Below are 23,679 nucleotides of genomic sequence, written 5' to 3' on the forward strand. Positions count from 1 at the left end.
TATTGTTTTTGTTATTAATAACAAAGTATAAATACTGTAACAACAAGATACCATTAGGCATCATCTTTTCCGGCATGTAATAAAGTGCAACCATAGTGCAGCTGTGCAGTAACCATAACGGCTATGTGAAATATGAGGGAGAGGGGCATGAATCACAAGAAGAGTGTGGGTATTTTGTGTGCCGCATCAATGCTAAGTTCAGTTCACAGTTATTGTAATAGTGATGTGTGATATATAAGAATAGATGGGGGCAAGGTCATAGATGGGGATAACTGATCATTCAGCAGCCTCACAGTCTGTTGAAAGGGGCTGTGTGAGAGTTTGGTGGTTGGACCTGTACCTTCTACCTGAGGGCAGTAACTGGATTAGGTGATGGGCAGGGTGATGCTGATCACACAGGATGCTGTGCACCCAACTAAGGCAGTGAGTAGTGCAGATTGTGTTAATCTCCAGGAGACTAGTCCCGATGATTTTCACCACCCGCTGCAGTGACTATTGTTCCTAGTAACTCTCTCTACTGCCCCAGTTTCCTGTTCTTAACTGATAAAAATGGCACTTTGTGTGGTCTTCTACTGTTATAGCAAGTCTGCTTCAAGGTTTGAGGTGTGGTGCATTCAAAGATGCTTTTTAGCATACCTCAGTTGCCTATTTTATCAGTTTTATCAGTCTAGCCATTCTGCTCTGACCTGTGTAACGAACAAGTCATTTTCGCCATGAGAACTTTGGGGCACTGGATATGTATGTTCTATTGGGGCACTGAATATCTTTCAGACCATTCTCTGTAAACCCTTAAGGTGGTTTTGTGTAAATCCCAGTAGATCTGCAGTTTGAACTTCTGGTCAGTTTGAACTTCAGCAGATGTCCATGACTGATTCAGTATTTGGGTTAACGAGCAGCTGAACAGGTCTACCTAATGAAGTGGCAAGTGAGTATGGTTAATCCTTATTACTTCATACATTTCTTCTCACGATGAGCATGAGCATGTGACAAGGGAGTTTTTCAGGACATGTAAGGTGCCAGAAAGACTTTACTTAAGGGCCGTCACCTCCTGTCAATCAGCTAATATTGTACTGAGTGTCCATGCTCCCTGGACACTGCACAATCTCTCCGAGCACAACATTCCTATTACATGCAATGAGAAGGCTTCTACATCAAAGTAAACTGCTGTCTATAGGCTTAAGTTGGATATCCCGATATTTCCATACTGCTTCATGTTGTACAATTCTCTGTTTCACTATTGCTGAAGCTAGGGTCTATAAAAACATGCTAGGCATTTCACAGGCAACTGATCTTAGCTTTCACTAAAAGACATTTTTAAACCTACATGAAATTTAATTGAAGCCATGTTCCTTTCCCATTCAATTACACATTTTAGTGAAAAGATTTGTAAGTCATGTTAACTGGATCCTGAGTATCATTTGCCCTTGGGGGACTCAAATATGAGAAACTTATCAACTTACTTCAGACCGAAAAAGCTATTTGGATGAGTAGTGAAATGTATCTACATAGAAGAAAGAAGTCCAGTTGACATGAATTAGTTAAAGTAGACTAAATAACTGGTCAGTTCTATGAGCTACATACAGAACAGGACGGTTCCATTTTACCAGCCTCCTGGCTGATGCAGACAGCTGTTCTTTAAGGACTTGTGACTGCAGTCACTTAATATTTCAGGACTGGAATTTCTTAGCTATTTCTTAGCTCTTCAGGCGAGACTAGCCATTAGCATATTTACTTGTTGGAGCAAGTGGGTATCAGTGATTTATATTTGTCCCTACTGCCATCCATTATATACTTTATTGATTTTTACACCCCAGTCGTATATTAAAAACAACTGATACTACTCAGGGAGGCAATAACTAAATATTTTATGTCTGTTATTCATCTTAATAAATGAATAATAATAATTGAACAATATTAATAATAAATAATTTAAAAATCCATTGGCTTTCGTTCCAGCAGTTTATTCATTGGACATTACATAAGCTATGTTGACAATATTTTTTTATTTACCTCGAATATTCTTTTTTTTTATTTACTAATTTGTATGCAAAAAGGAAAGCCACTAATTTTACAGCAATGTCTAAACGACCACCTGCCTCTGTAGATTAAAATACCAAAAATATGGGATGTGCAATAAAAATCCTTTTCAATATAATGATAGCGATTCATGTTCTTTACCACAAGAGGGTGGTATAATTTCCTCTGTTCTGTTTTTTAATTAAAGAGTGTCTGTCTACAGAATTTCAGCACCATCAGGCGCAAAGAACTGTGAAATAATAATACATTTTTAAAAAATGCATTTAAATTTAGGGCACGTATTATACATGCAATGAATATCTGTACAGTATATCTATTTAGTGCTTCAATTATTCATATATATTCATATAATCTGTGCTCACATCTAAAATGAAACTCTGGAGGGTTTTCAATAACAAATTACAACACTACATGGCACAAAAGTCATAATTTATTATTTTATCACGTTCCCTTTTTTAGTTTAATACTTTCAAGAAAGTTAAAAAAAATGTCACTTAACACACTATAAACCTACTTCAAACCCAATTAAGCTACTATTAGTCAAAATTGTGTCTTTCAAGCAGCAATTCTTGAATTTTTTTCATTCATTTATGTTGTAGAAAGTTTATTGGGGAATGATGCAAAATAAGCATACAATTTATAAGAAAATTAATTAAAGCAATGCCAATATTTGCACTGTTGTGTATACAGTACCCTACTATTTGCACGTCTGGTAGATCACACGTAAAAGATAATTAACCCCCACATTAGCAGCTCTTCGTTGCCCTTTACAAGTGTCAATCAAATTGTATTTTTATTAATATATATAAGTCATAAGTTTCATATTTAACATACTGGGCATACTTTTTGTGTGTTCTCTACGTATTTTTGTTTTTTATTTTTATTTTTTTACTATAATTTTGTAAATATAAAGAACATAAAATATACACAAGTACTGTATATCATGCGTAAAACTTAGATACTGTTGTGGCACCAGAACAGGTCCAGGAGCCTGTACTCTAATCCTTGGGTTCTCCTAAATCCTTGGAGGAATTATGAAAGGGTGTCTTGTTGTAGACAAGGAGAGGCGACGTTTCTCCTCTCCACACGGGGGCGCTGTTTCAGCTCCAGCTCATTTCAGAGAAACCTGTTTCAGACGGGAACTTTTTCCGGTTGGAGACGTGGCTCTGCTTTCTCTGTGCCTGCTGCAAGTCTGATTACGTTAGCCTGACAAGAAATAAACAAAGACCGTGTAGCGTTAATCACGGGTTTATTGTTTTTTTTAAACGATTCTTTATTTTAGCTGGGGAATTCAGCACCTTAAGACGGATCCAAAATGGTAATTGAGTCACTTTTATCTTTGATTATAAAGCGGAACAGAGTTACTGAACTAGCTACCGGCTAACATAGAGCAGGTTAGCTGAGTACTGACAGGAGACCGCGCTACTGTCACAGCTGTTCGGTCTGACAGCACGAGTTTTTATTAAAACTATTATTCTTAGAACTTTATATTAGCACATATTGTTAAAATTAGATTGATGTATTAGCGAGCTGCTCATACGTTTATGTCCTGTGTTGTTAGCTACCTGGTTTTAGCTAGCTAAGCTATTACTGTTAGACGTTAAAGGTAGAACCAGATCAGAAAGTGCATAGTTTGTAGTTTCAGATTAAACAGTTATCATGTATTTAATCACTGACCAGGTTGTGTTTCAGTCACAAAACTTACAATTTGTTTATGTGCAACTTGACCAGAATAAGTTAGACACTAGGAATAAAAAGGTATATTATAAAGAAAACTATGGAATATTAGTTTTTGTATTTTGTATAAGTCTAAAATGTTTTTTATATATATTATGAAATATCAAACGCAACTTGCTATAAGGATACACTAATGCAGTTGGAAAAAAACATCATAATGTTTAAAGGAAGAGCTCATGAATGTGCACTTAATTCAATAATCGTGTACCTAATCTATTTTTAATCTGAATTAATACATTTGACTCAGATTGTTTGCACATAATGTTTAGAATTTTACTCATTGGCTTTAACTTTCTATGTATTTATCTATCTATACCACTGTGCAAAAATCTTGAGACACCCCTCTTTTCTTTATATTAAATCACATAGATTTAATTAAATATGTGGGAACCTAAAATCTTCTTGTGACAGGCTGCCCAGTGCATATTGATACAATTTAAAAATTGGCTGTTTATGTAACAACCTCAGCTGCAACCTCATTTCCCCTCTCATCTGTTCCAACCACTCAACATTCACCATCATCAGTATACTTGATGATCACCGGCCTGATCATCTGTCATCTGCACCTGGTTCATCTCATAAGTTTGATGTTTTTTAGTTTATGTTGGAGTAATTTATAGGTCATTATTTGGATTAACACAGAATGAATACAAGAAAGTCTGGTTCTTTGGAAGCAAGATATAAAGAAGTTGGGGTGGGGCACAAGTGCACAGTACCTTATCTATCCTGTCTCTCGGTCTATGTATTTAGTAAATACTTTAATGCTGCTTAATACAGTCTAATTGATCAGAAGGTTGATTAATTGTCTGCAACAGAAACTGTAAAAAGTATGCAAGTATACACCATTTGTATACTTATAAAAAAATGTATAAGCATTTAATTCACTAGCATTTTTAAATAGATGTTTTTTTTATATTGAATTAAAAAAAGCAAGCATATCATCAATAACTAATTAAATACAAGGCCAATAAAACACTCCAGGACTGGCTTCATTATTATTTGATTCCTTTTCTATGACATGTTTTCAGAAATATAGCATATTATTAAAAACATTTTTACTCCAATAAGTAGCCGCCAGGCATGTACTAGTTCATGAAAATGTATTTCTACAGTCCAAAACTAGATATATAAAAATATCAAAATATAAAACAAGAAAATATTGTATGAATTATTTAGATGGCTGTGAAAACTCAATTGGTGCATGTAGAACAAGTGACTGTTGATGAACAATTACTGTTAAACATCAGTAACATGATATACGTATATGGACATGTAACTTTCATCATGACTTAAGTCATCCATGGATATTTTTTATAAGCCCACAATGATATATGTATGTCTGTCATGGAGTATGTCTGTTTGTTTCTTTCTTTGTCTGTTCGTGGTTTTTGTATTTTACCCTGATTTTCTCCCTAATTTACTTGTTTCCAGTTCCCACCCATCTCTCTATTAGGGCCCTCACCCAGCTTATGAAGAAATGCGCAAGTTAATATGTGTCATAAGTAATTAGTCATGTATCACAGGTTCTACGAACAAGTATTTATAAAATTAGAGGAAAAGGACTTAAGCTCTTCATTAAATTTTCTTTCTTGCTTGTTCTTTTCAGTGTATCTTATTGTTTACTATCCTTTATTCAGGTGCTCTTGGCAGCTGCAGTGTGCACGAAGTCAGGAAAAGCCATCGTATCGCGACAGTTTGTTGAGATGACCCGCACTCGCATCGAGGGTCTCCTTGCTGCCTTTCCAAAACTGATGAGCACAGGGAAGCAGCACACCTTTGTGGAGACAGACAGCGTGCGCTACGTCTACCAGCCCTTAGAGAAACTTTATATGGTTCTCGTCACCACAAAGAACAGCAACATTCTGGAGGACTTGGAGACACTACGTCTTTTCTCTCGTGTGGTATGAAATGATTTTCTGCTTTACTTCCCCTCTCCATTGCTGTTCTTTGTATTCTGTTCAGTTTGAAATTGCATTTAATTGTCTGGTTTTGTTTTCAGATCCCCGAGTACTGCCGTGTGCTGGAGGAGAGTGAGATCTCGGAACACTGCTTCGATCTCATATTTGCTTTTGATGAAATTGTTGCTTTGGGCTACAGGGAAAATGTTAACTTGGCCCAGATCAGAACTTTCACCGAAATGGACTCACATGAGGAGAAGGTCTTCCGTGCAGTCAGAGAGGTAAAGTGGATTGGTTCGTTTGGCTAAAAAGTGTGACAAAGGAGCACTTTCAATATGATTTTATCAATCAGGGTGCTCAGATGATAATTTAATTTTTTATTTGAATTGAATGAAAAGTATAACTAGCATTGGATGAAGAGCTACTGTAGTTAGCTAATGAGGTGCTTTAATATAAACAAAGGATACAGGTATTTTTTGCAAGTATTCATTACTAAATTATGTACTACGCTTGTGCACTAATACTGTATAAAGCACTTTCAATAATGTAAATTTACTTATAAGATGAAACATTTGTTTTAAAATCCTTGATCCCTTTGATAATGACTGTAAATACAGAATCTGTTGACGATTATTTTTTAATTATTATTTTCCTCACACCAGACCCAAGAACGCGAAGCTAATTTAGAGATGAGGCGGAAGGCTAAAGAGCTGCAGCAGGCGAGACGGGATGCAGAACGTTCCGGCAAAAAAGCACCTGGCTTTGGAGGTTTTGGAAGTTCAGGAATGAGCAGCACAGCTACAATTATAACAGACTTGGTGGAACCAGAGAAGCCTAAATCAGCTCCTGTATCAGTTAGGTATGTGTACCACATCATTACATACACAAGAATGCATTTTATTATTTGCTTATAAATTGAAGAGAATTAACGTGAGGTTGTCATCTCCAGGCCTAGTGGTCCTAGTAAAGCACTGAAGCTGGGTGCTAAAGGAAAAGAGATTGATAACTTTGTAGACAAACTCAAGTCGGAGGGTGAAAATATTGTGATGACCAGTGCAGGAAAGAAAGCTTCAGATGTATCCAATGTCCTTCAGCCTCCAGTGAACACAGAAAGGTATGCTTCATATTCTAGCAGTAATTCTACATAGTTATTAAGTTGACTGTATTTTGGAAATCTTCAGAGAGTAAGATTTTGCATGGCTCATGTACTACTCCTGTGTCTTAGTGTACATTTGAAGATAGAGGAGAAAATGTCTCTAACCTGTGGACGGGATGGTGGAGTGCAGAACATGGAGGTCTTGGGTATGATCACACTGAGAGTCTCAGATGAGAAAAATGGCCGCATCCGCTTGCATATCAACAACAATGACAAGAAAGGCGTGCAACTGCAGGTAATTTTGCATGATGGTGTTTCATATATACAGTAGAAAGAACTTTATTTTACAGTTGAAGGGGTTCTCGGATGCAAAGATTTTGAGTGCGAATTTACAGGATTGGTCAATAGGGTTTGCAAGATTCTTCTGGGAGTAAGTAGGAGTGGGAATAAAAGACAGTCTTGCCAACACCTCTGCACTGTTGGATGTTTTATTGATTTTAATCTCGCTTGAGTAGGATGCTAAAAGTCTATGTCTGCAGCTCTGTCCTTTAAGAGTTCTTTATAACAAGATAAATGCAAATCTTTATTATTAAAAATGTCCCCTTTTTTCAGACCCATCCTAATGTAGATAAGAAGCTGTTCACTGCAGAATCTTTGATTGTCCTAAAAAATCCAGAAAAGTCTTTTCCCCTGAACAGCGATGTGGGCGTGCTGAAGTGGAGGCTACAAAGCACAGACGAATCCCTCATCCCTTTAACCAGTGCGTTCGTCTTGAATTAGAACATGCTTATGATTTAATTAATGCTTTACTCTTAAAATATTAAACACGAACCAAAATGTTTTTTCATAATTTGCCTATTAACGTTATGCTTGTTTTCCCCGGATAGTAAACTGCTGGCCTTCAGAAAGTGGAAGCAGCTGCGACGTCAACATTGAGTATGAGCTCCAGGAGGATGATCTTGAACTCAATGATGTAGTCATCACCATCCCTGTGCCGTGAGTTCCTGTTAAAAGACAGCCATAACCCCATAAGTGGTGCAACAAAAAAAACGATTGCCTTATGTTTAAGAGATCACAAGTTTAAATTGATTTTTCATCAATTTGTGGCATGTAATAATCCTCTGATGATGTGAGGGATGACATTATGTCCATTTCAGTCACAGTGATGCTAGGCAATTGTGGGCATCTGTATAGTCATGTATGCAGAAAAAGGCAGGAAGTATGTTCTTCTGAGTGTGTTACACAGTCTTATGATTTATATGTGTCGTGTTTTAGGAAGTGACATTACGTTTATTTATTGTATTATGCATCCCAAATTTGCAGGTCAGGAGTAGGTGCTCCTGTTGTTGGAGATCTTGATGGCGAGTATCGCCATGACAGCAGGAAAAACATTCTTGAATGGTGCCTGCCTGTCATTGATGAAAACAACAAAAGTGGAAGTTTGGAGTTTAGCATAGCTGGAAGGCCAAATGACTTCTTCCCAGTGAATGTCTCATTTGTTTCTAAACGCACCTATTCCAACATTGAGGTGAGCTGTAGTGTTTAGGATTCAAAGTTATGATGATGATTATGATGTAAAAAACAATGTAACCAAATCTTTCTTCCTGTTACCATAGGTGGCCAAAGTGACCCAGGTAGAAGGGGACACCCCGGTGAAATTCTCCACCAACACTTCCTTTGTTGTTGACAAGTATGAGATACTCTAAAAGACTTTTCCATGTTTCTAGCCTGCCTGCCTACCTGTGTAACGGTTTGGACACGGTACAATCGGAGTGTCCGAATTTCTCCCAATGGCGTGCAGTATTTGTGTATTTGTTTGTATGGCAAAAGAAATTATATATGTTTATATAAAATAAATCTAAATGATAAACGAACCACATCCTTAACATACAGATGGACCTTGAACTTTGTGACTTTAGGTCACTGGGATGGCTTTACATCACATCACATCATATACCACACACGTACAGTAATATAATAAATCTTGACCTATGAGTCTTCATGACCCCTGAAATAAATTATAGGAGGAACATGAGAGTTGCCCGAGTGTAATATATTTCTCTATTTTAACCTTACAGAGGCACCAACACTCAACTAATAATATGTAAACTGACTCATTTGATAGAATGAATGAAATAACAGGAAGTTTTTCCATTTTACGTTCATTCATAATGAACTGATCATGGCTCTGTGTTGAAATATAAATAGCAAGTTTTTACTGGTTTCTGTATTTAGGAGGGCAGTTCTTGTTTTTATTCTTGTTTCTAATTTTTATTTTAGATCCATTCAAGGCCCATCCAGGCACAATATTGTTTTCTGTCTGCTTTTAAAATTAATTTACTTTCTGTATCTTTTTTTTTTTTTTTTTTTTTTACAGTAATACATCAGTTACATAAATCTGCAACGATTTTGATAAGGACAGAAACCCCACCTGATTAAAATGTTTTCTTGTCCTCTGGTAGCTGCTACCCACTGTTAAGAGCTGTAGGTCTTAAACACGCTAAAGAAATCACTGAAACAGTGATGGATGTGCAAGAGAGGCCTTGCTATTCTTCATTCATATAACTAGTTTTAAGCAATCTGATACCTAAACTCAAACTTTATATATGTTGACCAGATTTGCGCCTGGAAATACGTTTCCTGGGTGCTCTAAATTTGTCTGTCCAAATCATACATTGATTCAAGTGAAGTCTGATTTAAACAGTCAAATGTTTAAAAAAAAATTTACTTTAATCCAAGTGCTCAGTGATTAGTTTCAACTTTTACATTTTAAACATTTATTTAAAGCACTTAAACATGCTTTCATAGTATGCACAAGCATTCACAATATATCATGTATTTTCATGTATTTTGTTCAGATGGATTTAAGAATACCAAACAAATTGTTTTTTTTTTTCTTAAGTGGAAAATATTTTCTCACTGATATAATTTTTGTATCTTCCCAAAACCTTGTCAGACATACTTTTTGAGGGGGTTATTTTAATATCCAATGGAGAGATGAAAACAACATTCCAGCTTGACTTGTTTTGATATTAAAGCATATTGCTTAAATATAAAGGTGAAGTGTGTTTTATGAGTTGTAGTTTAGTTCTGGCTCTAACATTGGTTGTTTGATCATAACCCTGATGAGAATACTGGTTACTGTACCAGTAGGAATGATGGAATGACAGTCAAGGAATGATTTGGATGTTTGAACGTTGTGTGCAGTCGTTATTTTATAAATTGAAATACAACATTAAAATATTGTTAATAAATTGAATGTAATATAACTAATACATGTATTTGGACACTATTTGAAATATAAATTCAGGGCAAATTTAACAATTTGATATCTAATCTGTCTATTTCAATAGACAATGAGTAATGCATGTTAGTAAAATAAATCAGCCCTCTAGGAAGAGAGTACTGGAGCTCACCTTTACTGTGCACTTGATTTCTGACAAATCTTTTATACAACATATTTTTTACTTTTCTCTTGCATCTTTATCCAGTACCCTGTTGTTTAGGTGCTATTAGATGTTGAGATTTAATGGTTAATTTTGAAATTGCAGTTACGACTAGCACTTGATATACCCGACAATAATTGTTTTTCTGATACTGAAAACAAGCATTAAAAAAAAATAAGCTTATCACAATTTTTTTGGAAGAATAACAAAAATTCTAATATTTTTTATTATAATTTTAACAGAAAAAAAATAAAAACTAGATTACTTTTTTTCAGGTGACAAAATGAAGCATCAAGTTCAAAAAAACTTATATGACCACTCATTTACTCATCATGTATCCTGCTTAATCCTGTATACATGGTTGCAGGGGGCCTGAAGCCTATCCCAGGAGACTTAGGTCATGAGGCAGGGGGGTACACCCTGGACAGGGTGCCAATGTTTTCCCTGTGCCGTTTGCATGTTCTCTCTGTGCTTGGTGAATTTCCTTTCACAATCTAAAAACATGCAGATTGTTATGTGTCCTTTGCAAATTGCCTGTAGTGTGTGTGTGTGAGAATGAGCGTGTGTATGTGTGTGCCCTGCAAATGGATTGGTACCCCGCCTCCTGAGATAGGCTTCAGCCCCCCAACCACCCACAGTGAGGTTTGTCACTTACATGACAAAGACATTTGCAAGAAAACCTACATGTGAAACAAGGCATAATAAAATAATAAAATTTGTTGATTATCATTTTTAGTGTAGGACTCAATATTAGCAAATTCTTTATTAGCCATTAGAAATTCATAAATTCTGTGGCCAGTATTGAAAGCAATATGTCAAAAAAAAAAAAGAAACAGGAATTAGGCATTACAGCAAACAAATTATATTTGCGTCATTTGCTTCAAGTGATTCAGAAGTTATAGCAGATGCGTGAAATGAAAAATTTGCTAAACAGTGTAAGGTATTAGAAATAGACCTGTATATCATGTGGAACAATAGGAATTGACATTGGATTATTATTATTTCATTTGTTTATTTTTACGAGAATGAAGGATTGCCATAAACTGTATTTGGAAGAAGAATGAAGGGGTTTGATCTTTACACAGCAAATATTTATTCGTTTTAACTGTTAAAAAACATTAAAATTGTTATTTTATTTCTAATTGAGTTTAAATAGTTTTAAGCCTATTTTGTAGGTTCCAAGTGTTCTGGTGTATCTTTGCTTGCTATAATGCATAGAATACACTGCAATCATACTGGATATCTCTAACAATACAACTGTCCAGAGATATCTAATATGATTGATATCTGACTAAAAAAATTGCTTCAAGCAAAAAGACTGAAATCTGTATTTAGCCTATGTAAAAAATAAAAAAAATAAATAAAAGCATCAAATCTTGTCTCAATTAGTCAGACATGTTGGGCTGGTTATTTAAATGTGTACAGTGTACATCTTGGCTATTTATTATATTTAACTTTCTGCCAGGAAGAAAATATGCAACTCTGTCATTCATCAGGTTCCAAGCCCTGGAACTTCCATTGTTTCCCTGCTCCTGATGCATCTGATTCAATCAACCAGAAGATTTTCCTTGGTCATCGAATTTAATGGGTTTAATAAACCCAGTGCTGTTTTTTTTTTTTTTTTTAACTTTGGTGGCTCAGTAGTAGGTTTCTCATCTGCAAACAGGGGGGGGGGGGGGGGGCAGACTTCATTGAAGGAAGAATGGAAGCTGTTAACTAAGTAAGAAATTTATATTTTAGATGGAAAAACTTATGTAAAAAATAATTTTAAAAATAAATAAAGTACATATAGGACTTTTTCGGAATCATCGCTCAACTCGTTTTGTTTTTTAGTCAGTCAAGTTATTTTGTGGACGCTGTGACTTTAAGAAACGTAACAACACGCCCACTTCCGGGTTGCTGCTGAACTATGGACTCACTTTGAACATCTTGCACAACTCTCTTAATAGTAAAGATCACGCTTTACAATGATTTGTATTTTACTTGTTGCAGGTCATGGTACTGTTTTAGAGACACAGATTAAGGTACAGAACTACAATCTTTCCATATGAGTGTTTAATTTAGTTTTCTGTATAAATCGAGAAAAATCTGCTGCATGAGTGGTTGCTTTTCCATCACACACACACACACACACACACACACAGTTACACGTGTTACGGTGCTTGTGTAGAACAATTTGTATAAATACACACAATCATAACTGAGTCCCCCTTTGTTCTCATTTACTTTCTTTAAGTTCCCACTAGCTTGGGACAAGGGAATGGGGGTAGAGGAGACAGTGGACTTTCCCCCTAGGAATGCACTTAGACTAATTTTTATTTAAGCAATAATATATCACGTTAATACTAAAGAAGTAAAGTATATCAATGTCCAATGCATGATCATACACTTTTTGGACTCTTCTTGGACAAATAGTTCACTCATTCTTAAAGATTTTGTTGCTTTGCTTTGTCTCACATATCTTTGTCTCACTGTGGACTCATGCCTGGTGTTTGCCAGGTTATATCCAACATTTTCAAATGGTTATTAAAACCTAAAAATTAGAGATGGCATGGTGACATTAATTCCTGCCTTGGGTCTGTCTGGGTTTCCTCTCACAAGTCCAAAGACATTAGGTTAACTGGAGCACCGGAGCATGTACAGTATAAGCAGTATAGGAGATTAAATTAAATAGGAGAATAAATTAATGAATTACCATTACAGAATGTTCTGTATAAGTTCTCTTTAGGTTGCTACAAAAAACTCCCTTCAGCAATCTGGGAAGATTATACACACACATATACATACACATGCACATACCAATCATCCATAATCCCACCAAAAAAATAATGACCTGATATTTTTTAGAAAACCAGCCCTAACCTTTTCACCCATCAGAGTTGCAGTAACTCTTACAGTACTGTATATAGGATCAGCTTACATGGCCTAGGTTTCGCTCCCCATATTCATCAATGAGCCTTGCATACCCATGATCCTGCTGCAAGTTTACCATTTTTCCTGCTTTGGAGCACCTTTGCTAGGTCCTGATCACTGCAGACTGGGAACATCCCACAAGAGCTGCAGTTTTGGTACAGCTACCACTGTAGCTCTAGTTGCTGAAAAGGTTAATTCTGGTCTCCCTCAAAAGGTCAGAACACATACAGTAGGTCTTTGCTGTTTTGGTGGCATTTAAAGCACATGGTCATGATGTTATGGCTGTTCAGTATTATCAGTATAAATAATATATTTATTATTATTATTATTTCATATATAAGTCTACAGATCTGTTGCTCTGGGATATTGTCAGCATGTGAATGAACCTTACAGATGTGGTATTACCCAAGTTTCAGTTGCATTTCGTGTTTTTTTTTTTTTTAGCTGTATCAATGTATATTAGGTTCCAGTTTTACAAAATGTAACAAATAAAATGTATGATATTGAATAAACAAATATTGAACATGTTTATAAAATATTTTAGTCTTTACTTTGCCATTTTTTTAAAATCTTTTTTTTACATACAGTATGTAAACAGCATTGGCTGATATAAAGCTTTCAAACTAAAAGCCCTCAGATAACCTTGAGGAAAAGTTGGTCTAAATTAGGGTTGACCTGATTCCTCTGCTTCTCAAATGCTCGTCTAAAAAAATGTCCCTTGAGATGAAGAGAAGGTTTTAAGGCAGTTTATGATCCTCTTTTCTATTTTTCTCTTTCTGGCAGAATGATGTCACTGGCTTGTATGCCCATCTAGCTGGGGTACCCAAAGCATTGTTACCTGGTGTTGGGGGGAAGAAAATTCTAGATTTCTGGTGGGAAGCAGTCAACACGTAAGTTGACTTCGATTGAATTTGTTGTTTTTAAAGGATATGTTTCAATCAGCCATACTCATCATGTTGTCCTTTGTAGGCGACAACTGTTCAGTGAAGTTTATTTGGTCACAAATGCAGATAAGTGAGTACATCTATCAACATTCTTCCTCAATAATTTTGTTAATAAATGATGAATTCATTATTCATATTTTAAGTTTGTAATATTTAAGTTGTTTTGACTAAAGATCTCCCCATCATTCTAGGTACAAACATTATGAGCGGTGGGCAACTGCCAATGACTTCCCAGTGGAGAATTTGGTGAATAATGGTAGCACCACTTTGGAGGATCGGCTTGGGGCCGTCGCTGACTTGGACCTGGCCATCCGAAGCCGCCACCTTCAAGATGACATCATGGTGGTATGGCTTAGACTTGATATGCATTTACATTTCTAGATACATAAGCCTTTATTTAACTGCACTTGCTGTACTTTTAGGCATGTGTGTTTCTGTAGATTGCAGGAGATATGCTTTCTTCTGACCAGAACTTCGACATTGCTCAAGTTATTCGTTTTTTTAGGTTCAAGGTAAGAATAGCTGCTTTTTGTCCGAAAGAAATGGCTTTATGTATGCCAAATAATATTCGTATATAAATAGCAAAGTATTAATATAATATTTTCGACCACTAAGATTTTTTTTTTTTTAACAAATTAATGACAATTGCATCATTAATTAGAACTTTTCAATGTAATTTAAACTTTTCAATGTAATTTAAAGACTGCTTCAACTCAATTTTTTTTTTCATTTGTTTAATTTTTTAGTCTGGAGAGTTGGCTATATATTATGAGCTGGAGCCAGGGGAGAAATGTTACACCAGAGGCATTGTAGAAGTATGTCCAGATTCTAATAGGTAAGGGTTGCCCTATAAGGATTTACAGGCAAAAAAATTCATGCAGTGTTTAATAAAACATTGTCTAAAATGTCGAAAAGAAATTGTTTCACATTTTTATTATTTTTTAAATTTGTATAGCGCATTTAACAATTGTCATTGTCGCAAAGCAGAATAACGTCATTGATCAGGTTACCTGCTCTGTATAATAATGTACTTTACTATCACATATAATCAAATGTAAAATATATTATTGTAGAAAACTTTATATACATTTATCAATAATGCATAAAGACGTTCATATTTGACTTGTTGTCTGTCAGGATCAAACGTTTCTTTGAAAAGCCACAGGAGGGCGTCACAGCATCTCGTCTGGCCAGTGTGGTCTTCTACTGCCTTCGCAAAGAGACGCTATCTTACCTCTCAGACTTCCTGCTCAAGCAGCCGGATGTGGAATACAGGACGCTCGGCAGGTTCTGGGTCAGTGCGTTGCTTAAGTTCACTTATAAGAAGAAGAAGAAGAAAAAAAAAACAATGCAAACAACATCGTCAGAGTGTTGAACAATAGAAACACAGCTTTGCCAAACATTGAATTACTATGCCAGGATTTAATTTGGGGAATTACACATAGCTCACTTTGCTTGTTCTGTTCATGTTCTGGTTCTAAGGAATGGCTTATAAATGAAGAACAGTTGCCTGTGTATGGAATGAAGCTACCCACAGGGTTTCAGTTGATTGGACAAGTGGTGAGAGCATGAATAAAATGATTAGCCATAACATCTGTTTATAAGTTCATTTTATGTAGCACTTGCTGTAATATTCGGACAAATTCAAACACGCAAGGTTGTTACTTTTATGTTTTACTTTACAGGGTCTATCTGACTATACAAAATGGCTTACACACTACTCAAATAAGCAGCAAGAGCTTTCAGTGAAACCCATTACATTCCGATCTTATGCCAGGTTGGTGAAAATACACCCACCACCATCAATACAGTCTAGTTGTAATCTTTTGAATCCTGCATAATCAGTGTTTGCCCCTCCACAGGGTAGGCCTGATGGGAAATCCCTCTGATGGCTTCAATGGCAAAACCATTGCTATGACCATCTCTAATTTCTGGGCTGAAGTGACACTAATAGAAAGCCAGTCCTTGGTAGATAAAACTCTATATTACGTAAATCCTAACTAAAAGACACAGTCTGCTTTCTTTTTGAACTCCTTTAACACTGTGTTTGTGTGTAGGTCCTCCTTCCTCATCCACTGAATGATCCCACTGAGTTCGGCAGCCTACAGGATCTGTTTCGCATCAGCCACAAAGAAGGGTTTGTTCTTTTTTTCTCAGTAATACTTCCTGTCTCTATTTGCTACATGTGCAGTCAATATATCCTGTATGAAATTATAAGGAAACAACATTATCTCATGTTCCCTTTGGCCAGGTATTTAGGAGGTCTGAGACTGTTACAGGCCACCTGTAAAAAGTTTTATCAGTTCTGCTCAAATCAAGGGTAAGTTCAAACATGAATCAAAATGTAGTGGGTGTATAATTAAAAAGGAAAAAAGAAGAAAAGGAAAAAAATGGAGGGGGTTGTTACTTACTATGACCTGAGTAAGTAGACTTTTTTTTTCCAGAATGTCAGAGGCATATTCACCCACAAAATGTCAAACCAGGCATTTTTTAAAGCAAATATTATAGTAACGCAATCATTCATTTAGGGTTTAACTTACAAATCTATGCTATGAAATATTGACATTGACATTGTCAGTGCCTGGAATCGACCAGTCTCTGTAACAGGCAATAAAGACTTCAACTCCTACACACTGGAACATCGATCACCTACAGTATCATATCCCAGTGCACCTCATTCCCTTTTATAGTTAAAGTCTCTGAACAGACCAATTTGACACTTCTTTTTTGGGGAAAAGCATTCTTTGAAAACACAGCTGGAGATATTTCACAGTGGTATCTTACAGAAAGATGCCTTGCAGTTCTGAGTTCATCACGTAAATGTACGCAAGCTCATGAAAATTTTGTAAGTAAAAGAGCATTAGATCAGGATCTATTAGATCAACGATCTGTGAATTTATTTACATCTGGTGTTTCTCACTGAAACAAGAAATGCTTGAAAGAAGAAATCTTATTGTCCTTTCTGGGTACACATAACTTACTTCACTTAACTTACTTCACTTTAACTCTTGGGCGTTTTTGCAACATAGATTAAACAGCTTCTACCATATATCCTTGTATTTGTTTTATGCCACGTGGGTGATCACTAATGCGACTGAAGCCAGACTACCCACTTCAGCTAAGGCAGCATTGAGGCTCTTGGGAAGGCTGGACAGAACATTGTGTCCATAACACATCTAATCATCTTAAAGCATATTAATAAATCCAAAACTAAACACTCCCCCATACACCCATGAATACCCTTCTCCTTCTGGCAACATTTTCATCACTTGGTATTTTCTCGTTACAATCAGTCTGCCTACTGCGTTCAATATTGTATGCCCTACATTCTGTTGAAATAGGTCCTACAGTTTTAACTTTTGGTTACCCAAGCCAGCCATACACACACTCACTCTCACTCTCACACACACACACACACACACACACACACACACACACACACACACACAGACAGACACACAGAGAGACAGACAGACACACAGACATAAGAAGAACAAGATAGCAGTGCTTTCTCATCTGACAATTGCACTACTAGTTTGCTTCAAAACTAGTGGAGTATTTTATTTTGTCCTTGCTTCCTTGATTAGTATGACTATCAATAAAGTCTTTACTTAGTGACTGTTCATGGGCATGTGTCCAAATGCTAATTTGTTCCCATTAAAAGGGAGTGGCGGTGGCGTTACGCGTTACGGCGTTACGCTGCCTCACACCCTAAGTTTCCTGGGATAAGCTTCGGGCCCTCGCAACTGTATACACTGAATAAGTGGTATAAAAGAGAAATATATAATTGGTGACGGTATCATTTGTACTCGAAGCTCACCCATGCCAGTGGGGAGCAAAGGCCAGCCTGTCTGGTCCGATTTTACAGAAAAGCAAGTGCCGCACAACTCGCTGAAAAAAAAAAGTCAATGCTGCTCACGATATAAAGGCATCAGAATAGCCAGTGCCCCAATTCCCTTACATGCATGGGACCTAGCAGGCAAAGAGCCCAGCACACCCAGGCTTCAAACTATGGGGAATCCAGAGGATCCACTGCAAATGTTCTTGTTCTACACACCATAGCACAGCAACAGAGGTCTTTTGGTGTCACAGCCAAGCGGCAATCTACACAATACTGGCCATAACGTTTTACGTTGCAATTTTATGGCTGATCAGTTTATTCTAAAAAACAAAAAAGACCCTAAGATTTCTAAAGAAAATAATTGTAGTAGTTTCTTGTGCTAAGTGTTTTAAAGCAACCTAAAGAAACTGTAAAAATAAATTAATAAAATCTAACTGATATCTCTTAAATATCTGGACAGCATTGCTCTTACCAAGCAGAATTTCACTCTAAAGTACGACACCAACATTCCACGCCAGGTGGTAAGTTCAATAGTGCTGCATTGTTCTTTATAGATCTCACAGTTAATTAATGTTTAAGTTGCTCCATAACTGAAATTTTCATGTAATACCTGTTTCTGGTCACTTCCAGGGCCTAGCTGGCAGTAGGTAAGTAATCTTCACTGTGGATCACCAAGGTTTTTTGGTTATTTTATAATAATAAAAATAATCAAATTAAATAATGACTATCATAATAGTAAAGCTGTTGTATACATTACGATGAAAATGATGAATAAACCACAAATAGAGTATACTATATTGAGGATGATTTGTTTTAAAACTTGATGTGTTGTTTTTACAATATTACTTTTATGGCCTGTACTTTTACTGGTGTTCTTACTGGGTGTATTTTGTGTGTAGTGCAATTGTGTCTGCTACCTTGAACTGCCTGTTAAAATTCTACAACCTTACTGAAGATGTAAGTTTATCTTTTTTTTCCCTTGAAAATTCTGTTTTAATTTCATTAATGTGTGAAAAAGAGAATAATATTAGAGCCTTTATTGTTAGGATCTTTCTAAACCAATCCGAGCCAACTTTATACTGAACGTGGAGACAGATGAGCTTTTTATCACGGCTGGGTTGCAGGACAGAGTGGTACAGGTTAGTCTTGCACAACTCAGTTAAGTCTTTCACTGTAGCATCCACTTTTTGTACATTATTGTTCCATGACATTCTTGCAGGTGTACCAGGGTTTGGTGTACATGGACTTTAACAAGCAGCTAATGGACAAGCAAGGTTATGGTACTGATCCTGCCTCAGCTTATTACTTTATTACAGTACTTGATTCAGATGATATATTGCTTTAAGGAGTGTTGTGGTTTGGTAATATAGTTAGACAGTAATATTATATGTAAACATGTTTTTATTCAGGACTGAATGCAGAAAGTGGATTGACTCTGCGAAATTGCCCCTAGAATATTATAGATAGATGGATATACTGTATCAAAGTAGAAAGGTTTCGCAGTATTCTGGAGACATGATCAGATCATGTGAAAATATGGTTGGAGTTCAGGACAACACAGAGATATGGCAGTAACTCCCAGCCAGATGTGCCTCTTGCAAGCTTTTCGACAAGTAAGCTGTCAATTTCCAGGCATTCCACTTTCTGAGTGTTCACAGGGGTGCTTGCCGTGGGTTTCGAGCCACCTTGGCCGGGATTGTCATTCATAGACGTATGCCTTGGTCACAAGAAATTTCATCACAAGTCACAATTTTACTTGAACACTCTTTTTAGGTTTCTGACCTTTAGTGTGCACAGATGCTGTCATATACTGTAGAGAGCATGCCAGATTCAGTGCATATATTTTGGATCTAGGAAGCATAGTATATTTACCTAATCACATAATGTTTTGCAACAGTTGTGTGCATTGTACTTAGTCTTGGGCTTCACACATCTGGAGCTTCCTAATATCTGTATACTCGTTTAGGGGAGTACATCCCTATGGATATGAGCGATCTTCCTACGTTTTGGTTAGCTTACTCAGGGTATCCAAGCGACTCTGGCCGCATCCACAGCAATGTGAGAGAGCGCTGGCTGAAGGGTAAGTCCACAGAGTAAACACAAGCACCGTAATTTTTAATGTCGCTCTTCTGCTTATTTCTTATGCCCTGTTGTCTTTGACCAGGTGAACCTGAAGTGGTGGAAGCCATGAAAAGCTTTGCTAAGCTCACAGACCAGGCCCGGTTTGTTCAAGCCCTGCACATTTACTATCCAAATTTAGACTATTAGTCTAGGTAGCTTTAATCATTAAACTTTTTTTTTTTTTTTTTGTCTTCTCATGTAAGAAACCATGTTAGTGTGGTTTCCTGTTGGGTTTTCCTGTTTCCACCCATTGGCAAAAAAAAGGAAGTAGATGCATAGGTCCTAGGTTTGAATGAGTTTGTATGTATGATTCTAGGGTCATAACAGGATATATTTTTAAAAAATACTGTATACTATAGAGAGAACCATGCCTGTAAATGACACTATTGCAAGACTACATACCAATCAAAAACCATCTTAGCTACCTGCTGCTCTGTCACAAATGTTTTTATTAGTACTTGCATTTTAAGGTTTTAAAGGTAATTAAAATCCATATAATCCTAATTAAATATTATACACTATTAACCAAAAGATTGTGGACATCTGACTAAAATACCCATATGCATTTTTTTTTATTATTATCCCATTCCCCCTCTGGTGTTATAATACTCCCCAGTCTTTTGGGAGGGTTTTACACTAGATTTTTCGTATTGTGGATGTGGTGATTTGGCCATTCAGCCATGGGTTGGATGGGTTCTGATTTTGTGCAATGCCCCCTGGAGGGCATTTAGCATTCCAGCTGGTCCCAAAGGTGTTCTGGTATGTTCAGGTTCAGTTCTTCCACGCCATCATTCACAAACCATATGTTAATGGGTCTTGTCTGTGCATGTGGCGTTGTCATGCTGGAAGAGGTTTGGGCTTCTTAATTCCAGTGAACACAAGGTAAAATGCATAACTAGGGCATGCAAAGACAATGTATGTAATTGTGTGCTTCACATTTCATGGCTACAGTTTGGGGAAGAGATACAGGATGGTCCGCAAACTTTTGGCTATATACTGTAGTGTATCTAAAATCATTGTTTCTACTATTTTTCAAAAAAAAATAAAAATAATTATGAGCATTTACACAATACATTCCCTTCATTCCTGCTGCAGAATGAACACACATTTTTTTTTTCACAGTTTTATTTGTCATCTGACTAATTGTTTGATTGAGAAAGAGTAAGAGTAAGATGATTCCTGAAAACGATTGAAGGGATTGTTGCTTATCAGTGTTACTAGATGCTTTCTTTTCTTCATGCAGGGAAGCCTTCGAATCTAAGGACTGGCCCAAACTGGCTCAGCTTATGGATGAAAACTTTGAACTAAGACGGTAATATCTTTCTCACCACTTACTTCAGATGCAACATCCTGTACAAACTCTAGATGTAAGTGCTCTTTTTTTTTTTTTTTTTAACTGCAGGTCTGTTTACACTGAAGCCTGTTTGGGCACAGCAAATCTTAAAATGGTACAAATGGCAAGACAGGTAAAGTCTGGCGAGGATATAGATTTTGACATATTGTTTTTATTATTATTTTTAATTATTATTATTATTATTATTATTATTATTATTTGTTTCATTATTATTATTGTCATTAAAGTCAGCAACCTGATTCAAATGGTATTTGTTCATGGTTCCAAAATGTGTAATTTGATACACATTAACCAAGAGTATATTAGGGATATGTACCTTAACTTAAGTTTAATTATAAATAAATGCAACAAAAGTCCCTGTGTGGGTTTGTTAGATTACACAATAAAAGGCAATGGTGGCTCTCCAGTACAGTAAACAACAGAACACAATAATGGAAAAGATGGTAGGATTGACAAACTAGAATGTGTCTACTGTGCTTTTGTTATTCTTAAGTCAAAAACATTGCAGGAATGCCTTTTCTTGAACCCTTGGCGACAAGCAAGAAAAACAGGACGTGTGCTTCAGCCCTGCACTGGCATTTCCAAATGTTTTTTAAAAGCCACACTGATTAGCATAGGATGCTGCATAGTTAACGCTTTTTGTGTAAAAAAAAAAGTACCTTTACTGTCCTAAAACATGGCCAGTACTATGATGAAACTGGTTAAGTATGTCAAAGGGTGAAGTTACTAGAATCTAAAACCAAGCTAATGGCACTATGGTTAAGGCTGATGAGAACGTTGTGAACTAAAATCCCATTACTGCCAGTCTGTCAATGTTGGGTCATTAAGCAAACTTTTAAACACTTATCTTCTCAACTGTATTTTGTATTAAGAGACTTATTTAACAGGAATAAAGTTAGGTCAATTTCTATATTTAGGGTAAAGGCAGGAAATTAGCACAAACGTTGCTAATTCTGATGTACAAATATCATATCACAGATATCACATGACATCTGCAAATTCACCTTTAAAAATAGGCCAAAAAGAGAGAGATAATACAGATCTTTAATGCAGATCTTAATATTTAATGCAGATAATAGTGAGGTCACCACAGTAGCTTTAAACAATAGTAATATTGTTAGTCATGAAAATAAATCAACAGCTGTGTTGAAATATTTTTGTGCATACAGTTCGGCTCTGCTGTGAAACTCCCTGGGAGCGGGGGAGCTGTAGTGGGCCTGTGTATGGATCCTGACAGAATGGTAAATAATTTTTTTTTTTTACTAAATGAAAATTTTACATTACAATTTAAATTGCTAATCCACACAGTGACCTTTAAATTATTCAAGCATAAAAACATCTAACTTATGTCATGAACCAGTGAGAAACAGATGCAGATGATGACTGATGGTAGGCTGGTGTTTAGGGCTGTGTTGATTAGCTGAAGGCTGAGTGGTTGGAACAGATGAGAGGAGAAATAAGGTTGCTGCTAAAGTTGTTACATCTTTAGGTGCTTCGCAGCCTGTCGTAGTAAAACTTTTGTTCCAATGTATTTACTTTAAATTACAAAGTTTAATTGAATATGAAGAAAGGAGGACTGGTTCAAGAATCTTACTTTGAAAAAAAGTTAGTGTAAGTGAGATATTTCTTCCATGGTTTTTACGAGTATGCTTGTTTGTCATACCTCTTAGGTGGAGATGAAGAGGGCATTCCAGGAGGCTGGCTTTGTTTTCTGCCTAGTTGTGCCCCACAGGCCATCTTAATGCATGGTGTACAGTTGATTTTCCTATCAACAACATACAGCTAATTAGATTGCATTTTTGTTCCACACACTATTCTATCCAGACGTAAGAGATCATTATGTATTAGTGGTCATCAGTGCTTGCTACAGTGTTGACTATGGAGTGTGGACAGTGTAACCCTGGCTGCACATAAGAGTCACGGAGCTCCGGTTGCTGTGCGTTTCAGGCAGCACAAACAATTGTCTATTTAAAGTGCTATCAATACCAGCATTGTACACCCTTCCTGTCCCTGTATCTCAGTACAATAACGGCCACAGACTCATAACCAAAATGTTTGTTGGAAGGGTTGTAATGTATTCCATATAAAAACAGTCATTTTTTTATTTATATATTACAAATCACAGTAGTATAATTTGATGACATTGGTGCACATAGTATATAATAATAATTATAATAATAATAATAATCATTAGCTATAATAATTTTATAATATCATAGTTTCAAAACATTCCATTGTTTGAGTGCTATTTAAGCCCAATTATGTTTAACTAATTACTTTTAAATATGTAAA

At 36.2% G+C, this 23,679-nt stretch overlaps 2 protein-coding genes across 3 annotated transcripts; both read left to right on the plus strand.

The window, feature by feature from the left end:
* Positions 1 to 3,178: 3,178 nt before the first annotated feature.
* arcn1b (archain 1b) lies at positions 3,179 to 9,139 on the plus strand. The gene is made up of 10 exons (XM_053507278.1): positions 3,179 to 3,355; positions 5,412 to 5,675; positions 5,774 to 5,953; positions 6,335 to 6,531; positions 6,622 to 6,786; positions 6,898 to 7,063; positions 7,381 to 7,528; positions 7,656 to 7,764; positions 8,092 to 8,296; positions 8,385 to 9,139. The coding sequence occupies exons 1-10, from the start codon at positions 3,353 to 3,355 to the stop codon at positions 8,472 to 8,474; spliced, it is 1,527 nt and encodes a 508-aa protein (XP_053363253.1). The 5' UTR covers positions 3,179 to 3,352; the 3' UTR covers positions 8,475 to 9,139.
* Positions 9,140 to 12,107: 2,968 nt separating this feature from the next.
* On the plus strand, positions 12,108 to 23,564 carry gkup (glucuronokinase with putative uridyl pyrophosphorylase). 2 transcript variants are annotated; one of them, XM_053507275.1, is made up of 23 exons: positions 12,108 to 12,238; positions 13,911 to 14,017; positions 14,097 to 14,141; positions 14,263 to 14,416; positions 14,512 to 14,583; positions 14,818 to 14,906; positions 15,209 to 15,365; positions 15,554 to 15,631; positions 15,757 to 15,848; positions 15,934 to 16,039; positions 16,129 to 16,208; positions 16,323 to 16,391; positions 18,373 to 18,433; positions 18,543 to 18,559; positions 18,812 to 18,869; positions 18,959 to 19,051; positions 19,132 to 19,192; positions 19,879 to 19,992; positions 20,077 to 20,134; positions 21,277 to 21,345; positions 21,436 to 21,499; positions 22,557 to 22,628; positions 23,058 to 23,564. In XM_053507275.1, exons 1-23 carry the CDS (start codon positions 12,182 to 12,184, stop codon positions 23,127 to 23,129), a joined length of 1,845 nt encoding a protein of 614 aa, XP_053363250.1. In that variant the 5' UTR covers positions 12,108 to 12,181; the 3' UTR covers positions 23,130 to 23,564. The 2 variants fall into 2 exon arrangements, with proteins under 2 accessions (XP_053363250.1, XP_053363251.1); XM_053507276.1 differs by lacking the exons at positions 21,436 to 21,499; positions 22,557 to 22,628; positions 23,058 to 23,564 and having other exon boundaries at positions 20,077 to 20,185.
* The last annotated feature ends 115 nt before the right edge of the window (positions 23,565 to 23,679 follow it).

The sequence above is a fragment of the Clarias gariepinus genome, chromosome 11, assembly GCF_024256425.1.
Source record: "Clarias gariepinus isolate MV-2021 ecotype Netherlands chromosome 11, CGAR_prim_01v2, whole genome shotgun sequence".
Taxonomy (NCBI): Eukaryota; Metazoa; Chordata; class Actinopteri; order Siluriformes; family Clariidae; genus Clarias; species Clarias gariepinus.